The sequence below is a fragment of the Alexandromys fortis genome, unplaced genomic scaffold (genome assembly GCF_014885135.2).
Source record: "Alexandromys fortis isolate MF-2015 unplaced genomic scaffold, M_Fortis_MF-2015_v1.1 scaffold_27, whole genome shotgun sequence".
NCBI classification, from domain to species: domain Eukaryota; kingdom Metazoa; phylum Chordata; class Mammalia; order Rodentia; family Cricetidae; genus Alexandromys; species Alexandromys fortis.
Window position 1 is genome coordinate 12,514,872 of NW_026067952.1, and position 19,979 is coordinate 12,534,850.

At 48.5% G+C, this 19,979-nt stretch overlaps 1 protein-coding gene across 2 annotated transcripts; it reads left to right on the top strand.

Moving 5' to 3' along the window:
* Nucleotides 1–961: 961 nt before the first annotated feature.
* Pxmp4 (peroxisomal membrane protein 4) lies at nt 962–18,691 on the top strand. Of its 2 annotated transcripts, XM_050150869.1 has the most exons (4): nt 970–1,142; nt 8,123–8,185; nt 12,421–12,619; nt 17,288–18,691. In XM_050150869.1, the coding sequence occupies exons 1-4, from the start codon at nt 1,030–1,032 to the stop codon at nt 17,549–17,551; spliced, it is 639 nt and encodes a 212-aa protein (XP_050006826.1). In that variant the 5' UTR covers nt 970–1,029; the 3' UTR covers nt 17,552–18,691. The 2 variants fall into 2 exon arrangements, with proteins under 2 accessions (XP_050006827.1, XP_050006826.1); XM_050150870.1 differs by lacking the exon at nt 12,421–12,619 and having other exon boundaries at nt 962–1,142; nt 17,288–17,540.
* Nucleotides 18,692–19,979: the final 1,288 nt, after the last annotated feature.

Genomic DNA, 19,979 nt, shown 5'->3' on the forward strand with positions numbered 1-19,979 from the left:
GAGGCAGAGGCAGGCAGATCTCTACGAGTTCGAAGCCAGCATTGGTCTTCATAATGAGTTCCAGAACACTCAGAGGTACACAGAGAAACCTCGTCTCGGAAAAACAAAAACAAAACAAGCAACAACAAAACCTGGGCTAACACATCAGCTGTGAGAAGTGCTGCTGTCTGTGGGATATCCTGCAGGATTTTCTTGATTAGATGATACCGGAGCCTACACCTCAACACCTAGAAGAAGTCGCCGTAGAAAGTACAGGGGCAAAGAATTTCAGTAGGAAAGTGGCAGGTGTGGCTCCTCTGAAGTAGAAGGGTTCTTGGGATACTCCAGGAAACTAAGCCGGTAAATTGGAGAGAAGGGAGGATGTGGGACGCTCCTGGGGACCCTGAGAAAGAGTTTGTATTTTTAAAGATAGATTGAAAACAGGTATTATCGCACAAGTCTGCAATCCCAGCAAGTGGGAGGTAGGGACGTGCGCGCACGTGTGTGTGTGTGTGTGTGTGTGTGTGTGTGTGAGAGAGAGAGNGAGAGAGAGAGAGAGAGAGAGAGAGAGAGAGAGAGAGAGAGAGAGAGAGAGAGAGAGAGTTCAAGCCCACCCAGGGCTACATGAGGTACTGTTTCAAAATACCAAACAACGAGAAGAGTGGCACGTGATTTATGCTCTGAGAAGTTAGCTGCGATTCCTGCTAGACATTGGTGTCACTGGTGTGGTAAGATCAACAACCCTTCCAAAGTCACCCATTCCCTCCTAAGCCTCACAATGAACCAAAGGTCTCCCTATGAAATTTGCCTTCTGATTGGTCGAACCCAATCAGAGTCACGATGGTTGGTTACCAGCTCTCCTTTCTCTTCCAATCAGACCCCTGCTGACCAGTGCGCTCTGTGACTGGCTCTCTTTTATGAGTGACGGTAGACTCAACCTATAGTTACAACGACAGGGCGGTGCTACCCCAAAGCAGTGGGCTGTGCAGCCAGAAGGCAGGGCTGTCAGTGCGCGTCCAGCCAGGACCCTCGACAGAGTGCTTCGGTGCTATGGCCGCCCCTGCGCAGCTGCAGGCTCTTCTCAAGGCTGTCAACACTCTGCTGCGCAAGCGCCGCTACCATGCTGTGTTGGCCTTGCTTAAGGGCTTCCGGAACGGGGCTGTGTGAGTGGGGCCGCGGAGTCTGGTCAGGGCTGGGGGACGGGCCTGGCTGGGGTCGCGAATTCGAGGCCCCGTGTCATTTCACTGTGCGCTCTCTAGGAGCTCTCGGATTTGATTTCGGTGCCCCGTTGGTGCAACCGGCGTAGGCTTCTGGGTTCCTGTCACCGTTTCAGTCCTGAGCTGTGGCTCACCCTGTTCCTCTTCTGTGTTCTGTGCGCTTTATAACCTGGCACTCCTGACTTAGTGGCTTCCTGTGCCAGCACCTGTAACTTCTCATTTGTGTCCAGTTCATCACCTCATCTTGCCTTATGCCCTTTGGCCTATTTGGCTTTGGTGGCCTGTATGCACAAAAGAAACTGGACTCTGTTCTTCAGCAAGCAGGTGGTCACCTACTGCCTAATAGGGTCCTTCTGTTAAGCTGCCAACAGGTTCCACCCTGTTTCTCATCCATCTGACTTCACCTCGGCCATCATTTTCCTGGGGACTCGTGGGAAGTGACCGTGAATGTGAGAAAAGGCGCGACTATTTGCTGGGCGGCTTAGTCTCACTCCCTCATACTGTAGGAGAGGAGGTCTTGGGGTCATTTTGCTCGACTGGTGCCTGGGGGGGGGGAGCACCATGCATTAACAGTTATTGAGGGGCTACTAGACCAGAACTCTCAATGACCCATGGAGCACTGTGTGGCACTGTTTGAGGATGCGTCGGTGTGTGTGAAACACGGAGCCTGTACCTGGTGTGCGTCTGCCAAGTGGTGACTGTCGTTACAGGCGCCTGCTGCCTACCTGCCCCACTAACCCTCTGAGGTCTCTGCTTGAGCGCTACCTCCCCACTGAGACTGCCTCTGAACTTCCCACCCCGTTCCCTACCTTGGTCTCTCTGTATAGTGCTTGCCATCAGCGGACGCCGACTAGTCTCGCTCCATAGTCCACGCCTCACACTGGAAAGCGTGCTTCATTCGGCCGTGGGGTCCATGCCACTATTCCCAGCACTTAGGAGGCTGGGACGGGGGGACGAATGTGAGTTTGCGGCTGACTAGCGCTAAGTAGTGCATTCCAGATCCCCCGTGTGCTAGTGTGAGACCCTCCCTCCACAAGAGAACAAGATGAGCTTCACAGTGCACACGTTTTACCTGTGGTGTGTCCCTCTGTGTGTCCTGTTACTCCCTGCAATAGGCATTTAAACTTTTCTTGGACGAATATTTGAAAACTAGGGATTTCTCTGTCTCTGCCTTTCAGATGAGTGAATAGTGGCTAGGGGAGGTGTGCCGATTGCCCCTGCTCACATCGAGTGTGGGTACAGTCGGGATTCAGACTCAGAATGGACACTCAGTCACACAGAAAATGCTTCCCGCTAGATCTGGCCAGATCATATCAGTCACTATTGGAACAGGATGGGATGAACCCTGAGGTAACATCATAGCCTCTTTGCCAGGTATGCACTGGACAGAGCAGGAACTGGCCTATGTGCCAGCAGGCATTGCCTAATATGAGCTTTGCACATCTGCCCCCCCCCACTCTCTGTGCCTCCTCAATGGACCTTCCCAGCCAGGACAGACATTTTCCAGGGTCAGGTGTTTGGGCTCTGACCCCAATGCTTTCACTGTGACAAACTGGATAGTTTGTCTCTTCTGGTCTTAGTTTCCTCCTATGTAAAATTAAAAGTGTAAACTCAGTCATTCCCGAGTCTCCAGGGCAGGGACCTCATGACTGTGCCCATCTGTAAGGACCGTACATCCAAGGGCAAGTCTCTCAAACAGACAGGGCTGAGCATGGCCGCCTACGCTTTAGTCTCGGCACTTTAGGATTGCCAGTGTGAGACTAGCCTGGCCTGAGCAGCAAGACTAATGAAATAACCCCCAAACGACAACAAAACAAACAAGAACAAAAACCCAAATACCCCACCAATGCAAAGTAGTATTCAGGAAGGCTTTTCCGAGGGAGTGCTGGTGATACCCTGAAGACCAAGCTAGAGGTTTCCGGGAAGGAACCGGCATCCCGGGTGTGGAAATACATTCAACACAAGGCCTGTGTTTGTGAAGAAGGGTCACCAGTTTAGAGAGGTCAACCCCGATGGCTGAGGTCTTTGAACTTTGCAATCATTTAACTCACTCCTAAATATTCATGAGTTTTACGCGCGCGCACAGATGTACTCTGCACACGTGTGCTAGGTCCAAGGACAATCTACCTGTCATGCCCCAGGCCCCTTCCTTTCCCTTTTGGTTTGAGAAAGGGTCTCTCTAGCCTGGCACTTCACCCGGTAGGTTATTCGGCCATCCAGCTCCAAGACTCTGTCTCTGCCTCCTACCTCACCGTTTCCTGGACTACATATGCCTACCACCGTGCTTTGCTTTCTACATGGGGTCCCAGGGATCCACATTCAGGTCCTCAGACTTACATGTCAAACTCTTTACCGACCAAGACATCTTTCTAGCCCCCATTTTAAAAAAGGGGGGGGCGTCTTACTGTCTATGTTAGGTTTGTCTCAAGTTCAAGCTCCTCCTGTCTCAGCCATCCAATTTCTGAGGCTACACGTGTGATGTAACAAGTCTCATGTGCACTTGGGGAGTCTGGGAAAGGGCATGACAGATGTAGGAACTTGAGGACAGTCTTCTTGTGTCAAAGGGAAGGCTCTGGATGATGGAGGCGGCTGAAGCCTCTCGGTGCAGGAGAAAGAGATGAGGTTCTGGAGGTGCTAGGGGAAGAAAGGCCACAGGGCTGACGGGAACTGCCTGACCACTGCTGCGAGAGGAGATAAGGACATCAGGCTGGATTTGCAACAAAAAATGCATTTTATATTGTTAACTTTTCAAATACCTTTCATCATTTTTATGTTGTTAGCTTTTCAAATATCTTTCATTTCCTCCTTTTAAAGTGAGGTAACGCATTCACAAAAGTCTTAAAAAGTTCACTGCTAAGCCGGGAGTGTACTTGTGTGGTAGAGCGCATGCCTAGCATGCAAGAGGCCCTGCGGTCTATCTCTGACTCTAAAATAAAGTTACACAAATGTCCTCTGTCATCACTCCCTCTCGGTAGAGGCATCCCCAGATGAGTCTTCTGTGCCATCTTCCAGAGCGCGTGCACACAAATGCATCCCATCTCCCACACCTCTGATGTTTTCTTCTGGAACACTGTTAGACATGTAGAACAGTTCCTTGCCTTACACCATTGCTTCACTGCCCACACTTTCCCACTTTGTTCGTTTAAATCCCACAGACTCAGCCCCAGTGCCAGCAGGCATTTCCCAACGAGGGCTTTGTACACATTCTCCCATTCCGACTCTTCCTGTGTCCTCCTCTGTGAACCTTCCCAGCCAGCCACGGCACTCTCTGTGGTCATGTCCTTGGGTTCTAGTTCTAATGATTTTATGCTGAATATCAAATGACTCTTCTGACCTCCATTTTCTCTTTAAAAATTCTTTTGAATTAAGCCAGGCAGTGGTGGTGCATGACTTTAATCCCCAGCATTTGGAAGGCAGAGGCACGCGAGTCTCTGTAAGTTTGAGGCCTGCCTGGTCTACAAAGTGAGTCCAGGCCAGTTAAAGCTACATAGAGAAACCCTGTCTTTAAAACAAACAAACAAACAAACAAACAAACAAAAAATCAACTTTTAATGAGTGGAGGAACAGTCGATCTAGGGGAGAGGGAAGGTGGAGGAAGGAACTGGGAGGCGGGAAGGGAGGGGAGGCTTCAGCCAGGATATATTATATGAGAGAAGAATAAAAAATTGTTTTTATTAATTACTTTAAAGAAGTATTATGTTTTTTCTAGACAGGATTCCTCTGTACAGTCCTGGCTGACCTGGAACTTTCACTGTAGACCAGATTATCTATCCTTGAACACAGAGATCTGCTTGCCTCTGCCTCCTGAGTGCTGGGATTAAAGGTGACCACCACCACCACCTGGCAAGATACATTTATTTTAAGTGTATACATGCTTTGTATGTTTATGTACCACTTACATGCTGAGTACCTGTGGCAGCCAGAAGAGGGAATGAGATCCCTTGGAACTAGAGGTACAGATAGCTGTGAGCCACCATGTGGTGCTGAGAACTTGCAGGGAACCTGGGTTCATGCTCCTAAACACTGAGCCATCTCCAGTCCCAAATTTGGCTTTTTTGTTTTGGTTTGGTTTTTTGAGACAGAGTCTCTCTACATAGACTTGGCTGACCTGGAACTCCCTATGTAGACCAGACTGGCCTTGAACTCACACAGTTATGTCTACCTCTGCCCCAAGTGCTGGGACTAAAGACGTGCTTCACCACACTTAACACTTAGCTCGGTTTCCTCTCTTGCCCTCTTCTGGCCTCAGTTCCTCCCATGTAAAATGAAAACACAGAGAGAAGACCATTCTCTCTCTCTCTCTCTCTCTCTCTCTCTCTCTCTCTCTCTCTCTCTCTCTCTCTCTCTCTCTCTCTCTCATGTACATGTTCATGAGGATGTGTGTTGTGGGAATTCATCTAAGTACCAAGGATGGTTGCCATGGGAGCCCCTCTTTATTGAAGCCTGCAGCGACTATTTCTGTATATTCAGGTGACAGCCATGTGTGGCTCATAACCATTGTCTCGAGGCCTTCAAAGGATTTTAGGCCTCCTAAGGCTCAACTCAGCTGTAGAAATGAGGGTAAAGGTGCCGTCTTAGTTAGGGTTACTATTGCTATGATGAAATAATGTGGCCAAAAGCAACTTGGGAAGGAAAGGGTTTGTGACTTCCAAATCCTGCATCAGTACATTGAGAGAAGCTGAGGCAGGAGCTCAAACCAGGGAGGAACTTGGAGGCAGGAGCTGATGCAGAGGCCATGGAGGAGTGCTGCTCACTGGCTTGCTCCTCATGGTTTGCTCAGTCTGCTTTCTTATAGACTTGATGACTACCAGCACAGAGGTGGTGCAACCCACAGTAACCTGGGCCCTTCCTGTTAACCACTAATTAAGAAAATGCCCTACAGGCCTGCCCATAGCCCAGTCTTATGAAGGCATTTTCTCAGTTGAGGCTCCCTCCTCTCAGGTGACTCTATCTAGCCTGTGTCAAGTTGACACAAAACTAGCCAGCACAAGGTGTCTGATAAAGAAAAATAAGAAGCCAGACATGGGGGTGGAAATACAGTTCAATGGTTAAGAACACTTGCTGCTCTTGAAGTGACTTGAGTTTGGTTCCCAGGACCATATAGGTAGCTCACAGCCACCTGAAACTCCAGCTCAAGGGGATTTGACACCTCTTCTAGACTCCAGAGGCACTTGCATGCTGTGCACGTGCACGCGCACACACAAATAAAATAATAACAATAATTTAAACTGGGTATAGTCGCACACATCTACAATCCGAGCATTCAGGAGGTGGTGGGGAGGAGATCAGGAGTTCAAGGCCTCTGTCAGCTAGAGACTGTCCTACATAAGATCCTAACCAAAAAGGGGGGAGGGTTGGTGGTGAGACTGGGGAGGGGTAACAGCACTTGCCACCAAGCCTGGAGACCTGAGCTTGATCCCTGGGTTCAGTGGGGGAAGGAGAAAGTGACTCCTGCCAGCTGTCTGTGGCATAAACACACACGCTGTGACAGGCACGCTGTGACGCACACGCTGTGACACGCACGCTGTCCTACTTAGGGTTACTAACGCTGCAGTGAAGCTTCATTAGCAGAGCAGCTTGCAGAGGAAAGGGTTTGTTTAGCTTACATTTCCCGATCACAGACCATTGAGGGAAGCCAGGTAGGAACTCAAACAGGGCAGGAACCTGGAGGCAGGAGCTGATTGCAGAGGCCGTGGAGGGTGAGGCTTACTGCCTTCTTCTCATGACTTGCTCAGTCTGCCTTCTTATAGACCCCGAGACCACTAGCCCACAGGTAGCATCAGCGCCCACAATGGGCTGGGTCCTTTCCAATCCATCACCAATTAAGGAAACGCCCCACAGGCTTGCCTGCCTGCAGCCTGATCTTTTTCTTTTTCGTTTGATTTTTTTTTTTTTCAAGACAGGGCTTCTCTGGGTAGCCCTCGCTATCCTGGAACTCTTTCTGTAGACCTGGCTGGCCTCAAAAATCACGAACATCTGCCAGTCCCTACCTCTTGAGTGCTGGGGTGAAAGGTGTGCGCCACCACCTTCCAGACCAACTTGAAGCCTGGTCGTATGGGGGCATTTTCTCAGTTAAGGTTCCTTTCTCTCAGATGACTATCATGTGTGTCAAGTTGACACAAGACTAGCAAGCACACATGCCCACACATACACAAATAAATAAATTTAACGATTTTGAAATCCACCAAAACAATACCAATAATAAACTAAGATAAACTTCTCGGTGTGGTGGCACACATTTTTAGCGCTCAGGAGGAACAGGCAGGCAGATCTCTATGAGTTTGTTGTTGCTGATTCATTATTTGAGATGGGTCTCACTAAGTAGACCAGGCTGGCCTTGAACTCAGAGAATCCACCTGCCTCTGCCTCCAGAGTGTTGGGTTTAAAGACGTGTGCCACCATGCGCAGGCTTTCTGAGCTTAAGGCCAGCTTGGTGTACGTAGTGAGTTCCAGCCAGAGCTAGCACTGCATAGTAAGATTCTGTGTCTGTGAGGGAATGTAATAAAAATTAAAACAAAATAAAAATTAAAACAAAACAGTATTAGTAATAGCAATAATAAGATTAGTCCAGGATGAGCCTGACTGCAATGGGTAGATGAGAAGGCGCTGAGAGAGTCTCTGCACAGCCAGGAACCATGGGCATCTTTGCATTCTTCATTGTCTTCCATAAGGACTATACCCAGCCCTCTGAGGTGTAGCATTCCTCTTTAGTTGGGGAAACTGAGGCTCAGAGAGGGTAAGATAAGCCAAAGGCCACTCTGCCAGGAGGCTCTGGAACTTGTACCCAGGTGTAACTGGAAAGCCAACATCATTCCTCTCCCACGGTGGTGTCAGAAATGGGGGTAGGAGAAAGGACCAGGGGGCGAGGGGGAGCCTGGAAACCGCTACAGTGATGGCTTAGTAACTGTTTGCTTCTGTTTCTACAGCTATGGAGTCAAAATCCGGGCACCTCACGCACTGGTCATGACCTTTCTCTTCAGGAGTGGCAGGTACCTACCCTCTCTGCGGACCATTTGGGAGATGATGTGGTCACCCTCAGGCCAGGGTGGGTGTGGTCATTTCTAAGCTGGGACTAGCTTTCCCGTTCCCCTGTCCAGCGCTGATCCTAGCTGATCCTATGTCCCTCACTTGAAAACGCCCGTGACTCCTCACTGTCCTCCAAAGAGACCCAACTGCCAGGCCTGGCCTTCACGGCCCTCTGAGGTTGGCACAGCTACATGCCTACAGTGTCCAGCGTGGGCTTCCTTGGCACACAGGCCCTGTTCCACTCCCACACGTTTGCCTGTGTGCGTCTGCTTCCAGGAGAGCCTGACCTCTTCCAGTCAGCCTTTATTTCTTCCTAGAAACCTGTCTGGTTCTCTGGGTTACCTTCTCCAGGACCCAGGCTCTCATCTCTCCTCACCTGCTCTATGTTCTGATCTTCTTCTGAGTCCCTATAACTCTTCCCTCAAGGCCTCACAGTCCCATGTTTATGGCTGTAGACACAGGGACTGGAGAGATGGCTTCGGTGGTTAAGAGCCTTGTTGCTTTTTCATAGGACCCGAGTTCAGTTCTTAGCACTCACATGGTAGCTCCTAGCCATCTGTAACTCCAGTCCCAAGGACTCCAACACCCTCTTCCGACCTCTGCAGGCACCAGGCGTGCACAGACATGTAGGCAAAGCACTTACATGCATAAAATAGAAATAAATAATTAAAAAAAAAGAAGAAGAACCATACACAGAGGGTGGCCTAAATTCAAGTTGCAAGGTTTCTGTTTTGGCAGTTTATTTTATTTGTCTTTGTTGGGACTTTTTGCTGTCCAAATGGCATCTTTTCCCTTCTCCCCTCTCTTTCTCTCTCCAGAGCCAGGAACATAGTAGGGAAGCACACTGGCACTGACCCAGGAACACAGTAGGCAAGCACACTGCACTGAGCTATATGCCCAGCCCTTCCAAATCTTTTTGTTTTGTTTTGTTTTTGAGACAGGGTCTCAAGTCTTTTTTTGTTTTATTTTGTTTTGTTTTTGTTTTTCAAGACAGGGTTTCTCTGTGTAGCAGCCCTAGCTATCCTGGAACTAGCTCTGCAGGCTGGCCTCAGACTCACAGAGATCCTCTTGCCTCTGCCTCCTGAGTGCTGGAATTAAAGGCGTGCGCCACCACCTGCCTGGCTCCCAAGTCATTTTTTAAAAACTGAATTTGCTCATTTAGTCACCAAGTGTTTAGTGAATGTCTGCTGTGTGATAAACACTGTTCTGGCTGCTAAGACTACAGCAGCAAACAAAACAGACAAGGATTCCTGCCCTCCTGGGGTTCATCTTCTAGCAGGAGGTGGCAGGAAATGACCATTCAAATATCAAGGAAGCCAGATAGCGGTGGCAGCGCACACCTTTAATCCCAGCACATGGGAGGCAGAGGCAGGTGGATTCTGAATTTAAGGCCAGACTGGTCTACACAGCAAGTTCCAGAATATCCAGGACTACTCAGAAAAACCCTGTCTTAGAAGAAAAAAAAATCAAGGAAGACAAGTTCACAAGATGCTGAAGGCCAGGGTCGGCCAGAGGTGGGATGGATTGCGCTTGGGGAGTCTAAGAAGCTAGCCACCAAAATGTTGAAAGGGGGAGGCAGCAGTGTCATAGCGGGAACTGGGTCAGACCTGGCCTGGCTCTCGGCCTGAAAGAAGTGCTTGGCTTTCCTTTTAAGCGAGAACAGGAAGCTATGGCATTTTGAGCAGGGGCATACCATGGTTTGACTTCCTGCAGGTTTTGGGTGTTTTTTTTTTTTTAAGATTTATTTTGAATTTTAATACTGCATCTCCGAATGTGTGCCAGGAGTGCAGGTACCCATGGAGGCCAGAAGAGGGCAGTAAGAGTCTTTGGGGCTGGAGTGATGGGCACACCTTACATAGGTGCCAGGAACTGAACTTAGGTACTGTTCCGTAAGAACAGTGTGTACTCGCGACCCTGGAGCCAGCTCCTCAGCCCCGTTTGGGAGGCTCTGTGTGTTCTGGTTTCTTTTTGTTTCTTGAGATGTGGTCTTGTTACGGTGTCAGCCTGCCCTCCCACTTCAAGGCCCAAGTCCTACCTCAGCCTCGCAAATAGCTGGAAACATCGGTGTCTGGCTTTACATATGTTTAGCAGCGTGAGGATTAGTCATTTGCTGCCTGGTTGGGAACAGCTTGGCAAAGGGAGGAGGGGCTGATGGAAGAGCCGAAGTCTGGGTGTCCATTAGCAAGAAGCTGTGCAGTGGCCTAATGTGGTGACCTATAGCTGGGTGCTGGCCCGGAAGACAGAGGAGCCAGACTAGAGATGTCTTGAAGTCAGTGTCAGATACTTTCTTACTTTTTCAAGGTTGGTTTTTTTTTTTTTTGAGGCAGCGTCTCACTGTGTGGACCCAGATGGCCTCACATTCACAGAGATCCACCTGCCTCTGCCCTCCAGGTGTGCACCACTACATCTGGCCTTACTTTTTACTTAGTTTTCGAACAGGGTCTTAGGGTCTCAGGCCTAGGCTGGTCTCCAACTCTCAGTCGTCCTGTTTCACCCAGGATTACAGGAACGGGCTGCCATGCCCAACTGCAGTCCAACATTCTTGCTTTAAAAGTGTTACTCATAGCCGGATATGGTGGCGCACACCTTTAATCCCAGCACTCAGGAGGCAGAGGCAGGTAGATCTCTGAGTTCCAGACAACCTGGTCTTCATAGCGAGTTCCTGGACAGCCAGGGCTACATAAAAGACCCTATCTCAAAAAACCACCCAACCAACAAGCAAAGGTACCCATGAAGCTTATGTTGTCAAAAGCCAAGAACCAGCTGCTGCAAACTTTTCCCACTCACCTGACCGGCTTCTACCATGGCCCTCCTCCCCATTTTTTCAAGACAGGGTTTTTCTGTGTAGCCCTGACTGTCCTGGTGTCCTGGAACTCACGCTGTAGACAAGGCTGGCCTCAAACTCCCAGAAATGCACCTGTCTCTGCCTCCTAACTGCTGGGTGCACCACCACTGCCCGGCACCACCACTGCCCAGCACCACCACCCTCTTCCTATGGGGGGGGGGGTCCTTGTCTAGAATTGAGAGGTACACTCTGCTCTAACCATAGGTTATCTTTGCTGTCCTCTAGTGGGACTGTAAAGATGGCTCAGCCACTAAGAGTACTTGTTGCTCTTCCAGAGGACTAGAGTTCAATTCTCAGTACCCACACCCAACAGCCCACAATTGCCTGTATCTCCAGTTCCAGGGAGTCTAATACTCCCTTCTGGCCTCTGTGGGTATCCACAGACATGCACACACATGCACATACATATACACACACACACTCTCACACACACACACTCTCACACATAAATTCACACACTCACACTCTCACCCACACTCGCTCTCATACACACACTCACACACTCTCACACATAAATTCATACACACATTCACACACAAACACTCTCTCACACACACTCACCTTTTAAGGAAACGGTGGATTGAATTAGTTCCCCTTCATCTCTAAAGAAAGACCAGTGTCAGGTGCTGACCTCCTCACGGCTCTCCGTACACAGCCACGCTCAGAGCCCACACCAGCCTCTCTTCATTGCTTGGCTCCCTTTCTGTGCCTGTCCTTAGGGCCTTTGTATGTGGCGAGTCTTCTGCCTGTAAAGCAGCAAGCTCCTCCCGTGGATTCTTTTCCCTCCCTCAGATTCCGTGACCACCTCTTGTCAGGGTCAATGTCAGGTTCCTGTCTTGGTGAATGTGTTTCTTCCTCACAAGCCCCACAAAGGCAGACAGCAGATCTGTCCTGTCTCAGAATTCTCTCTGCAGATCCAGCCCATAGTAGGCACTCATTCATCTGTTCATTCACCCCTCCCATTTGCTGAGGACCTACTGTGTGTCAGGCCCTGACCGTGCCCTTGGGATGAACAAAAAGAATCTAGACCCTGCCCTGCAGGAGCTTACACTGAGGACAAGGGAACTTCATACATCACCTTACAGATGTTAAATGGGGATGAGAGCAGTGAAGGAAAAGACCTAGGAGGAAAGGGATGGACACTTGTTAATACACTCTGAGGTGGTGCACTGAGTAAGGGCCTCTGTCAGGTAAGAGGGCAGCGCCCCCGAGGACATGGGCTCCCTCCTCAGAGATCTCAAACTGGATGGGCTTCAGTCATGTGCTCCTTGCCCAGTTCAGATCTGTATGCTCTCCGGGGAAAGCTGCCTGGACCAGCGGGGCCTGCGCTCATGAAGCTTTCTGTTTGTGCAGTCTCCAAGAGAAACTGCAGGCCGTCCTGAAAGCCACATACACCCACTCTTGGAACCTGGCCTGCTTCGTGTTCACCTATAAGAGCCTCTGTGCACTCCAGTCGCATGTGCAAGGCGAGACCCGCCAGATGCACTCTTTCCTGGCCGCCTTCCTCGGGGGCCTGCTGGTGTTCGGGAAGAACAACAACGTCAATAGCCAGGTACAGCTTTCCTGTGGGACAGTGAGGGGCGGGAAGTGAGGTGAACTCCTGGCAGCTGTCTGTGTCTGAGGTCTAAGAATCATCAGTCCCCGTGCGACCTTGGGAAGGTCACTTCTCCCTCAGTTTTCCTATTTGTAAACCAGGCCACAGCTGCAATCCCAGGGCTCCCCACATCAGTGTGTCTGCTACTCTTTGGGGCAAGGATTTTGGTGGTGGTGGTAGGAGACAGGTTTCATCTTATTCCGGCAGGCCTTGAGCTTGCTACGTAGCCGAGGCTGAGGCTTGCCTTGAACTCCTGTTAGCCTTTTTTTTTTTTTTTTTTCTTTTGGTTTTTTGAGGGGTTCTCTGTGTTGTGTTCATAGCTGTCCTGGAACTCACTCTGTAGACCAGGCTGGCCTCAAACTACAAAGATCCGCCTGCCTCTGCCTCCTGAGTGCTGGGATTACATGTGCATCAATGATTTGGTGGCACAATGATTTTTTAAAATTATTTCTTTATGTGTGCGTGCCTCTGTGTGCATGTGTACCTGTGTAGGCCTGAAGAGGGTGTTGTATCTTCTGGAGCTAGAGTTATGTACCGCCCTATGTCTGTGCTAGGAATTGAACTCCGTCCTGTGGAAGAGCAGCAAGTGTTTTTAGCTGCTGAGCCATCTCTCCATCTTAAGACTGTTCTTTTATTGCTGGGCCATGGTGGCGCACGCCTTTAATCCTAGCACTTGGGAGGCAGAGGCAGGCGGATCTTTGTGAGTTCGAGTCCAGCCTAGTCTAAAAGAGCTAGTTCCAGGACAGGCTCCAAAAGTACAGAGAAACCCAGATTGTTCTTTTAATGCACTTTGACCTGGGTGTGGTGGCATACTGAGAGACTAAGGCGCTGATTTGAAGCCAACCTGGGCTGCATCTCAGAACAAACAAGCAGAACTCAGTGAAACAGAAAATAGGAAATTGAAGGAGAAAAACTGGTTCTTTGAAAAGATGAACAGAATCAATAAATCCCTAATCCAGGATCCCCACAAAGATGTTTACTAATACTGGAAATGACAAGGGTTATGTTTAATATCTTGTGTATATTAAAAGGCTTTGAGGAGCCTCAGCCCTCAGGAGGCAGAGGTAGGGGAATATCTGTGAAGGCAAGGCCAGCCTGGTCTAACAGTGAGATCCAGGACAGCCACGGCTACATAGAGAGACCTTGTCTCAATAAATATTAAGTAAGCAAATAAATAAATAAGAATAAAAAACACAAGCCCCAAGAGCCTGTGAAGTGTCACAGCAGGCAAAGTTGCCTGCCATTAAGTCTGACAACTTAATTTGGTCGTTGGGATTCACGTGGAAAGAGAGGAAAAGTCCCGAAGGTTTTCCTCTGACCTCTTCACGTGGACCATGACAAAAGTGCCCTGCACCCCAAAAAATAGTAATAAATGAAATATAGATTTGCAAAAGATCTTGAATAACATGGAAAACTAAGACTAACTCTGTGTTTACAAACTTGGTATCTGGTATGAAATAGATCCACTCTTTGGGAAGAAAAAAACCTGCCTGCGTCACATGAGAAGAGCAGTGTGACTCTTTTAAAACAGATTATTTTTCTTTTATGTCCCTGAGTGTTTGCCTGCATGTACGTCTGTGCGCCTTATATATGCCTGGTGCCTGGAGAGCCAGAAGAGGGTGTGGGATCCCCTGGAACAGGAGTTAGAGATGATTGTAAGCACCATGTGGGTGCTGGGAACCAAACTGGGGTTCTCTGCAAGAGCAGCAAATGCTCTTAACCGCTGAGCCATCTCTCCAGCGCCCCCCCCCCTTTTTTTTTTTTTGAGACAGGGTCTCATGTTACCCAGTCTGGTTCAAATTTCCTTTATAGCAGGCCTTGAATCCTGCAGCCCATACTTCCCTAGGGTCTGGATTATAGGCCTGTGCCACCACAACCAGCTACCTTCTTTCTTACTGTGTCTTGCTCTGTACCCCAAGATAGCCTTGAGTCTTGCCAGTTCTCCTGGAGCCTCCAGAGCACTGGGGTTATAGTCATGTATGGCCGCCCTGGCTGAAGTTTTCCCTCTTATTTCTAAGTAGTATAGAAGTGCCATCAGGTTTTTTGGTTTTGTTTTTCCTGTGAAGGACATCTGGGAAGTTTCTAGCTTTAGGATGTTACAAGTAGAGCTGTGAAGAACGCTCTTGTCCAGAATCTTCTGTGAACATACGTCTTCCTTTTCCTGGGATAAAAGCCCACGAGTGTAATTGTGGGTTGTATGGTACATGCATACTTGGTTTTAAAACAGCCTGCCAAGAAAGAAGAAAGTAAAAAAATCAACAGCCTTCTGCCAAGCCGTTTTTCAGAGTGACGATAGTTTTTTACATTCTCACCACAAATATATGAGTGTGTGTCTACATTCTCCATATCCTAGCTAACATTTGGCTTGTTGCATGATTTATTTTAGCTGCATTTTAAAGTTTTTTGGTGTGTGTGTGTGATATGATTGTAAGTGTGCACCTGCCATGGTGTGTGTGTGTGTGTGTGAGATATGATTGTAAGTGCAAGTGTGCACCTGTCATGGTGTGTGTGTGTGTGTGTGTGTGTGTGTGAGAGAGAGAGAGAGAGAGAGAGAGAGAGAGAGAGAGAGAGAGAGAGAGAGAGAGATGATTGTAAGTACAAGTGTGCACCTGCCGTGGTGTGTGTGTGTGTGTGTATCAAAGGACAGCTCTTGGGAGTTGGTTCTCTCTTTCTACTTTGGACTCTGGAGATTGAACTGAGGTTGTTAGATGTTTGCTGCAAGTGCCCTCAACCCCTACACCCTCTCAGCAGCCCTGTCTTAGCCACTGTGACTTGACTTTGCCTTCCCCAATGGCTAATGCTGTTGAAATTGTCCTATTATCATTTATTTGCTACCTGCACAACCTCTTTGGTGAAACATTCATGTCTTTTGCTCATTCTCCAATTGGAATATTTCACGTTTTATTTTGGAGCTCTGAGGACATTTTTCAGATCATCTACATGCTGGTGCCGTGCAGATATGCATTGTGAATGTCTGTCATCTGTAGCTTTTCTTTCTCGGAGAAAAGGTCTTGCCCCAGCTGGACTAGTATTTATTATGTATACCCAGCTGGCTTCACAGAGAACAAAAATGAATTTCAAGGCAATCCAAAATATTATTTTCCCTCTGATAGATCATTTTTTAAAATTTTAAACTGTGTATAATTCATTTTAAAGACTTCTAATAAGGGTGCCAGTCATAGTGGTGTATGCCTTTAATCCTAGCACTCAAAAACAGACAGGAGGATCACTGTGAGTTTTCAGCCAACTTGGTCTACTTAGTGAATCCCAGGACAACCAGGACTATATAGTGATACCGTGTCTCAAAAAAAACAAACAAAAACCACAGCTTCTAATAAGGGGACAGAGAGGTAGTTCTCTTGGCAAAGTACTTATGAAGCAAACGAAGACCTAACTTTCATCGGCAAAGCCCACATAGAAAGCTTCCCCTATACTGTGGGGCTCACTTGTGATCCCAGTGCCAGGGAAGCAGACACAGAAGGAACCTGGCCTTCTAGCACCAACCACTTGTTCACATTGGTGAGTGCCATGCGATGAGAGACCTTGTCTCAAAAATAAAAACTGTAAAAAACAACATAGAGGGTTTCTGAGAAACAACACTTATTAGTGATCTCTGCCTTACACATACACACACACACAGACACACACACACACACACACATACACTAAATAAGTAAGTAAATATTACTTTTTAAAAGCCAGGCACAGAAACACCTGGCTGTAAGCCCAGTATTTGGGAGGCAGAGAGAGGTAAGTCCCTGGAACTCTACAGTCAGTAGCATAGCCAGCTTGGTGTACTCCATGTTGAGTGAGAGGCTCTTGTGTCTCAACAAATCATGTGGGGGCAGGGCGGGCCTATAGCTCAAAGAGTAAGAGTGCCTTTAAAATCTTTTAAAAGAGAAAACTCTTGTAAATTGAAAAGGGGAAATTGTTAAAACAGGGTCTCTTTACATAGTCCCAGCTGACCTGAAGCTCGCTCTGTGGACCAGGCTGGTCTCGAACTCACAGGGATCCACCTGCCTCTGCCTCCAGAGTGCTGGGATTAAAGGCGTGAAGGCATGTGCTGTACACCTGACTATAAATGGAAAGGTTTATTAAGATATTGGGTTTTGTTGTTGTTTTTAATTACACTATTTGTCAACTTGACACAGAAAAAAAAATAAAAAGAAATTAGGCTAGAGATGGGCATGGTGGCGCACACCTTTAGTCCCTGCCCTTGGGAGGCAGAGGCAGGCGGATCTTTATGAGTTCCAGGCTAGCCTGGTTTATAGAGCAGGTTCTAGGAAAGCTACATAACAGGGAGACCCTGTCTCCAAACAACAAGAACCAAACAAATACTTAGGCGAGAGAGGGAACTGAGAAAGACACTGATGTCGGCCTCTGGTCTTCGTACCCACATGTGCGCAGGCACCCAGCACACACGGGATGCACTTACACAACACACGCACACACACACAGAAATAGAAATATCAAAATGTCTGCTGCACGCCACCTCAGTCATCTTGCACATCAACTTTGAGAGTCACGGAGCCAGTGAACAGCCATGCCGGAGTCTAGGCTGGGTGGGCAGGTGAAGGTTCCCAGTGGCCGTGCTTACTAGTAATCCTCGGCATTCCCTCCCTGCAGATCAACATGTACCTGTTGTCACGCCTCCTGTTTGCCTTGTGCCGCCTTGGCGTGGAGAAGGGCTACGTCCCTAAACTCAGGTGGGACCCATTCCCCTTGCACACAGCGGTGATTTGGGGGCTTGTGCTCTGGCTGTTCGAGTATCACCGGTCCACGCTACAGCCCTCCCTACAGTCCTCCATGACCTACCTCTACGAGGACAGCAACATTTGGCACGACATCTCTGATTTCCTCATCTTCAACAAGAGCAGCCCCTCCAAGTAACACAGCCCGAGGCACTAAAGGAACTCCTCTTTGCAGACAGCTTCTGCAGTGTCCAGCCACTGCCCAGAGTATGGTTCTATTGACACACCCCCCTGGAGGATCCTGCCTTCTCAAAGCCCTGGGCCTCACACTCCAACTTGTTTGATCCCAACCAGGGTTCCATTTCTGAAACAACAGCCCCGAGTTTCCACCCGCCAGGTACTTTTGGATAGCGCATATAGCAAGGGGCATGCTAAGGAGTCTGGGGCTGACTCCCGATGCTATTCCGACTCCAGTAAGGCCAGGGAAAGCGTCACCTTCTCTGGGCCTCAGACCGTTCAACACGGGGTGGGGGAGAGTTTCTTCCTGGTAGGTATGATAACCCTTCTCTGTGCTGTGTATCAGAGGGCTCTTTGCTAGTGGGCTACAGTTACAGATACCTTGGGAGGGGGACTAAACCCTTTGTCTAAGGTGTGCCATTGGGGAGTTCCAGAGCCCCATTGTCCAATAGGAACACAACATGAGCCTTATGTGCAGTTACAGTTTTTCAAGAGTAGAGGGATAGCTTAGAGGGACAGCACTTGCTAAGCTTGTGTGAGACCCTGGATCCTATCCCCAGCACTGAGAATAAAACCTCTAGTGGCCACATTTTCATAAAGTATTAAGAAGACTGCAGCAGTAGGTTGTGAGTTCCAGGCAAGCCTGGGGTACATAAGAAAACTCTGTCTCAAAAAATGGAGGGCTGGCTGGGCGGTGGTGGCGCACGCCTTTAATCCCAGCACTTGGGAGGCAGAGGCAGGCTGATCTCTGTGAGTTTGAGGCCAGCCTGGTCTACAAGAGCTAGTTCCAGGACAGGAACCAAAAGCTACGGAGAAACCCTGTCTCGAAAATCAAAAAAAAAAAAAAAAAATGGAGGGCTGAGGCAATGGCTCAGTGAGTAAAGGCGCTTGCTGCCAAGCCTAGCGATCTTAGTTTGAGGCCTGTGTTCCTCATGGTGGCATAGTGGGAAGAGGGGAAGAAAGAACCAGCTCCTGCAAGTTGTCCTCTGACTGCCACATGTGTGCCTTGACATTATGTGTGCATGCACACACACATGCACATACACAATAAATAAAATGTAGTAAAAATTTAATAACATGTAAAATAAATCTTAACAATATATTTTGCCTGCATGTGTGTGCCTGGTACCAACGGAAGTCAGAAGAGGGAACGGGATTCCTAGGAACTGGAGAAATGGATGCTGTGAGCCACCATGTGGGTGCTGGGAATGGAACCCTGGTACACTGGAAGAGCACTAAGTGCTTTGTTTGTTTGTTTGTTTGTTTGTTTGTTTTTTGAGACGGAGTTTCTAGAGTTTCTCTGTGTAGCCCAGGCTGTCCTGGAACTCACTCTGTAGACCAGGGTGGCCTTGAACTCAGAGACCCACCTGCCTCTGTCTCCCTAGTGCTGGGACTAAAGGTGTGCACCACCATCACCACTTGGCATACTAAGTGCTCTTAATCACTAAGCCATCTCTCCAGCCTCAGATTGTAATCATAAATTTTAATTTAATATTTCCAAAAACTTTCTCTTTGAAACATATATTAATATAAAGGATTAATGACAATCTTTCTTGTATTACATCTTCAATGCTGGCAGTGTGTTTTACAGGTATCAAGTAACACATCTATCCTCACAGAAGATTCCAGTAGACACTGAACATGTAGAACTAAGGACACAATCCGAGCCCAGCAGCACCGCTGTGACACACCCCTGGGGAAGGCTCTCCCAGTCTCAGCACTTCAAGGTTTCCTAAGTGAGGATAAACATAGTAACTCAGTGTCCACATTGGACGCTTTACAGCGACACTGTTGCCACTGCCACCAGAGCCTCCACGTGGCAATTTCAGCTTCCTCCTGACTGCTGTGTGTGTTACTGTTTTCAGTCCGTACAGTCAGTCATCTTGCAAGGCTGGGTGTTGATCCATGTTTTCCAGATGTGGAAACTGAGGGTCAGAGAGGAGATAACTTGTCCAAAATAACATGGCTGTTAAGATATGGCCACGTCCGAATTTGAACCGTCTGCCTGATTTCAAAATCCGTGTGCCTTTTATTTTTTGGCGCCTTGCTTTGAACCTAGGCATCCTCAGCCGTGTTTTGCAATCATTGGTTATGGGACATGGTGTCTGAAAGCAACCAGATGCATACAGGAGCTCTCGGTGGCATAAGTGTAAGTTCTTGGGGGTGCTGTGCCATAGGGGGAAATAGGTCACAGTGATCTGGAGAGTCGTGTGGCAGGCAGAACTTTTAAAACAGAACTCTCAGAAAAACCTGGTCCAGAGGCTGTCAATCTGAGACCCTTGGTTTAGTGCATTACATTACTTGTGGGGCCAGAGAGATGGCTGCTCTTCCAGAGGACCCAGGTTCAGATCCCAGCACCCACATGGTGGCTTACAACCACCCCTAACTCC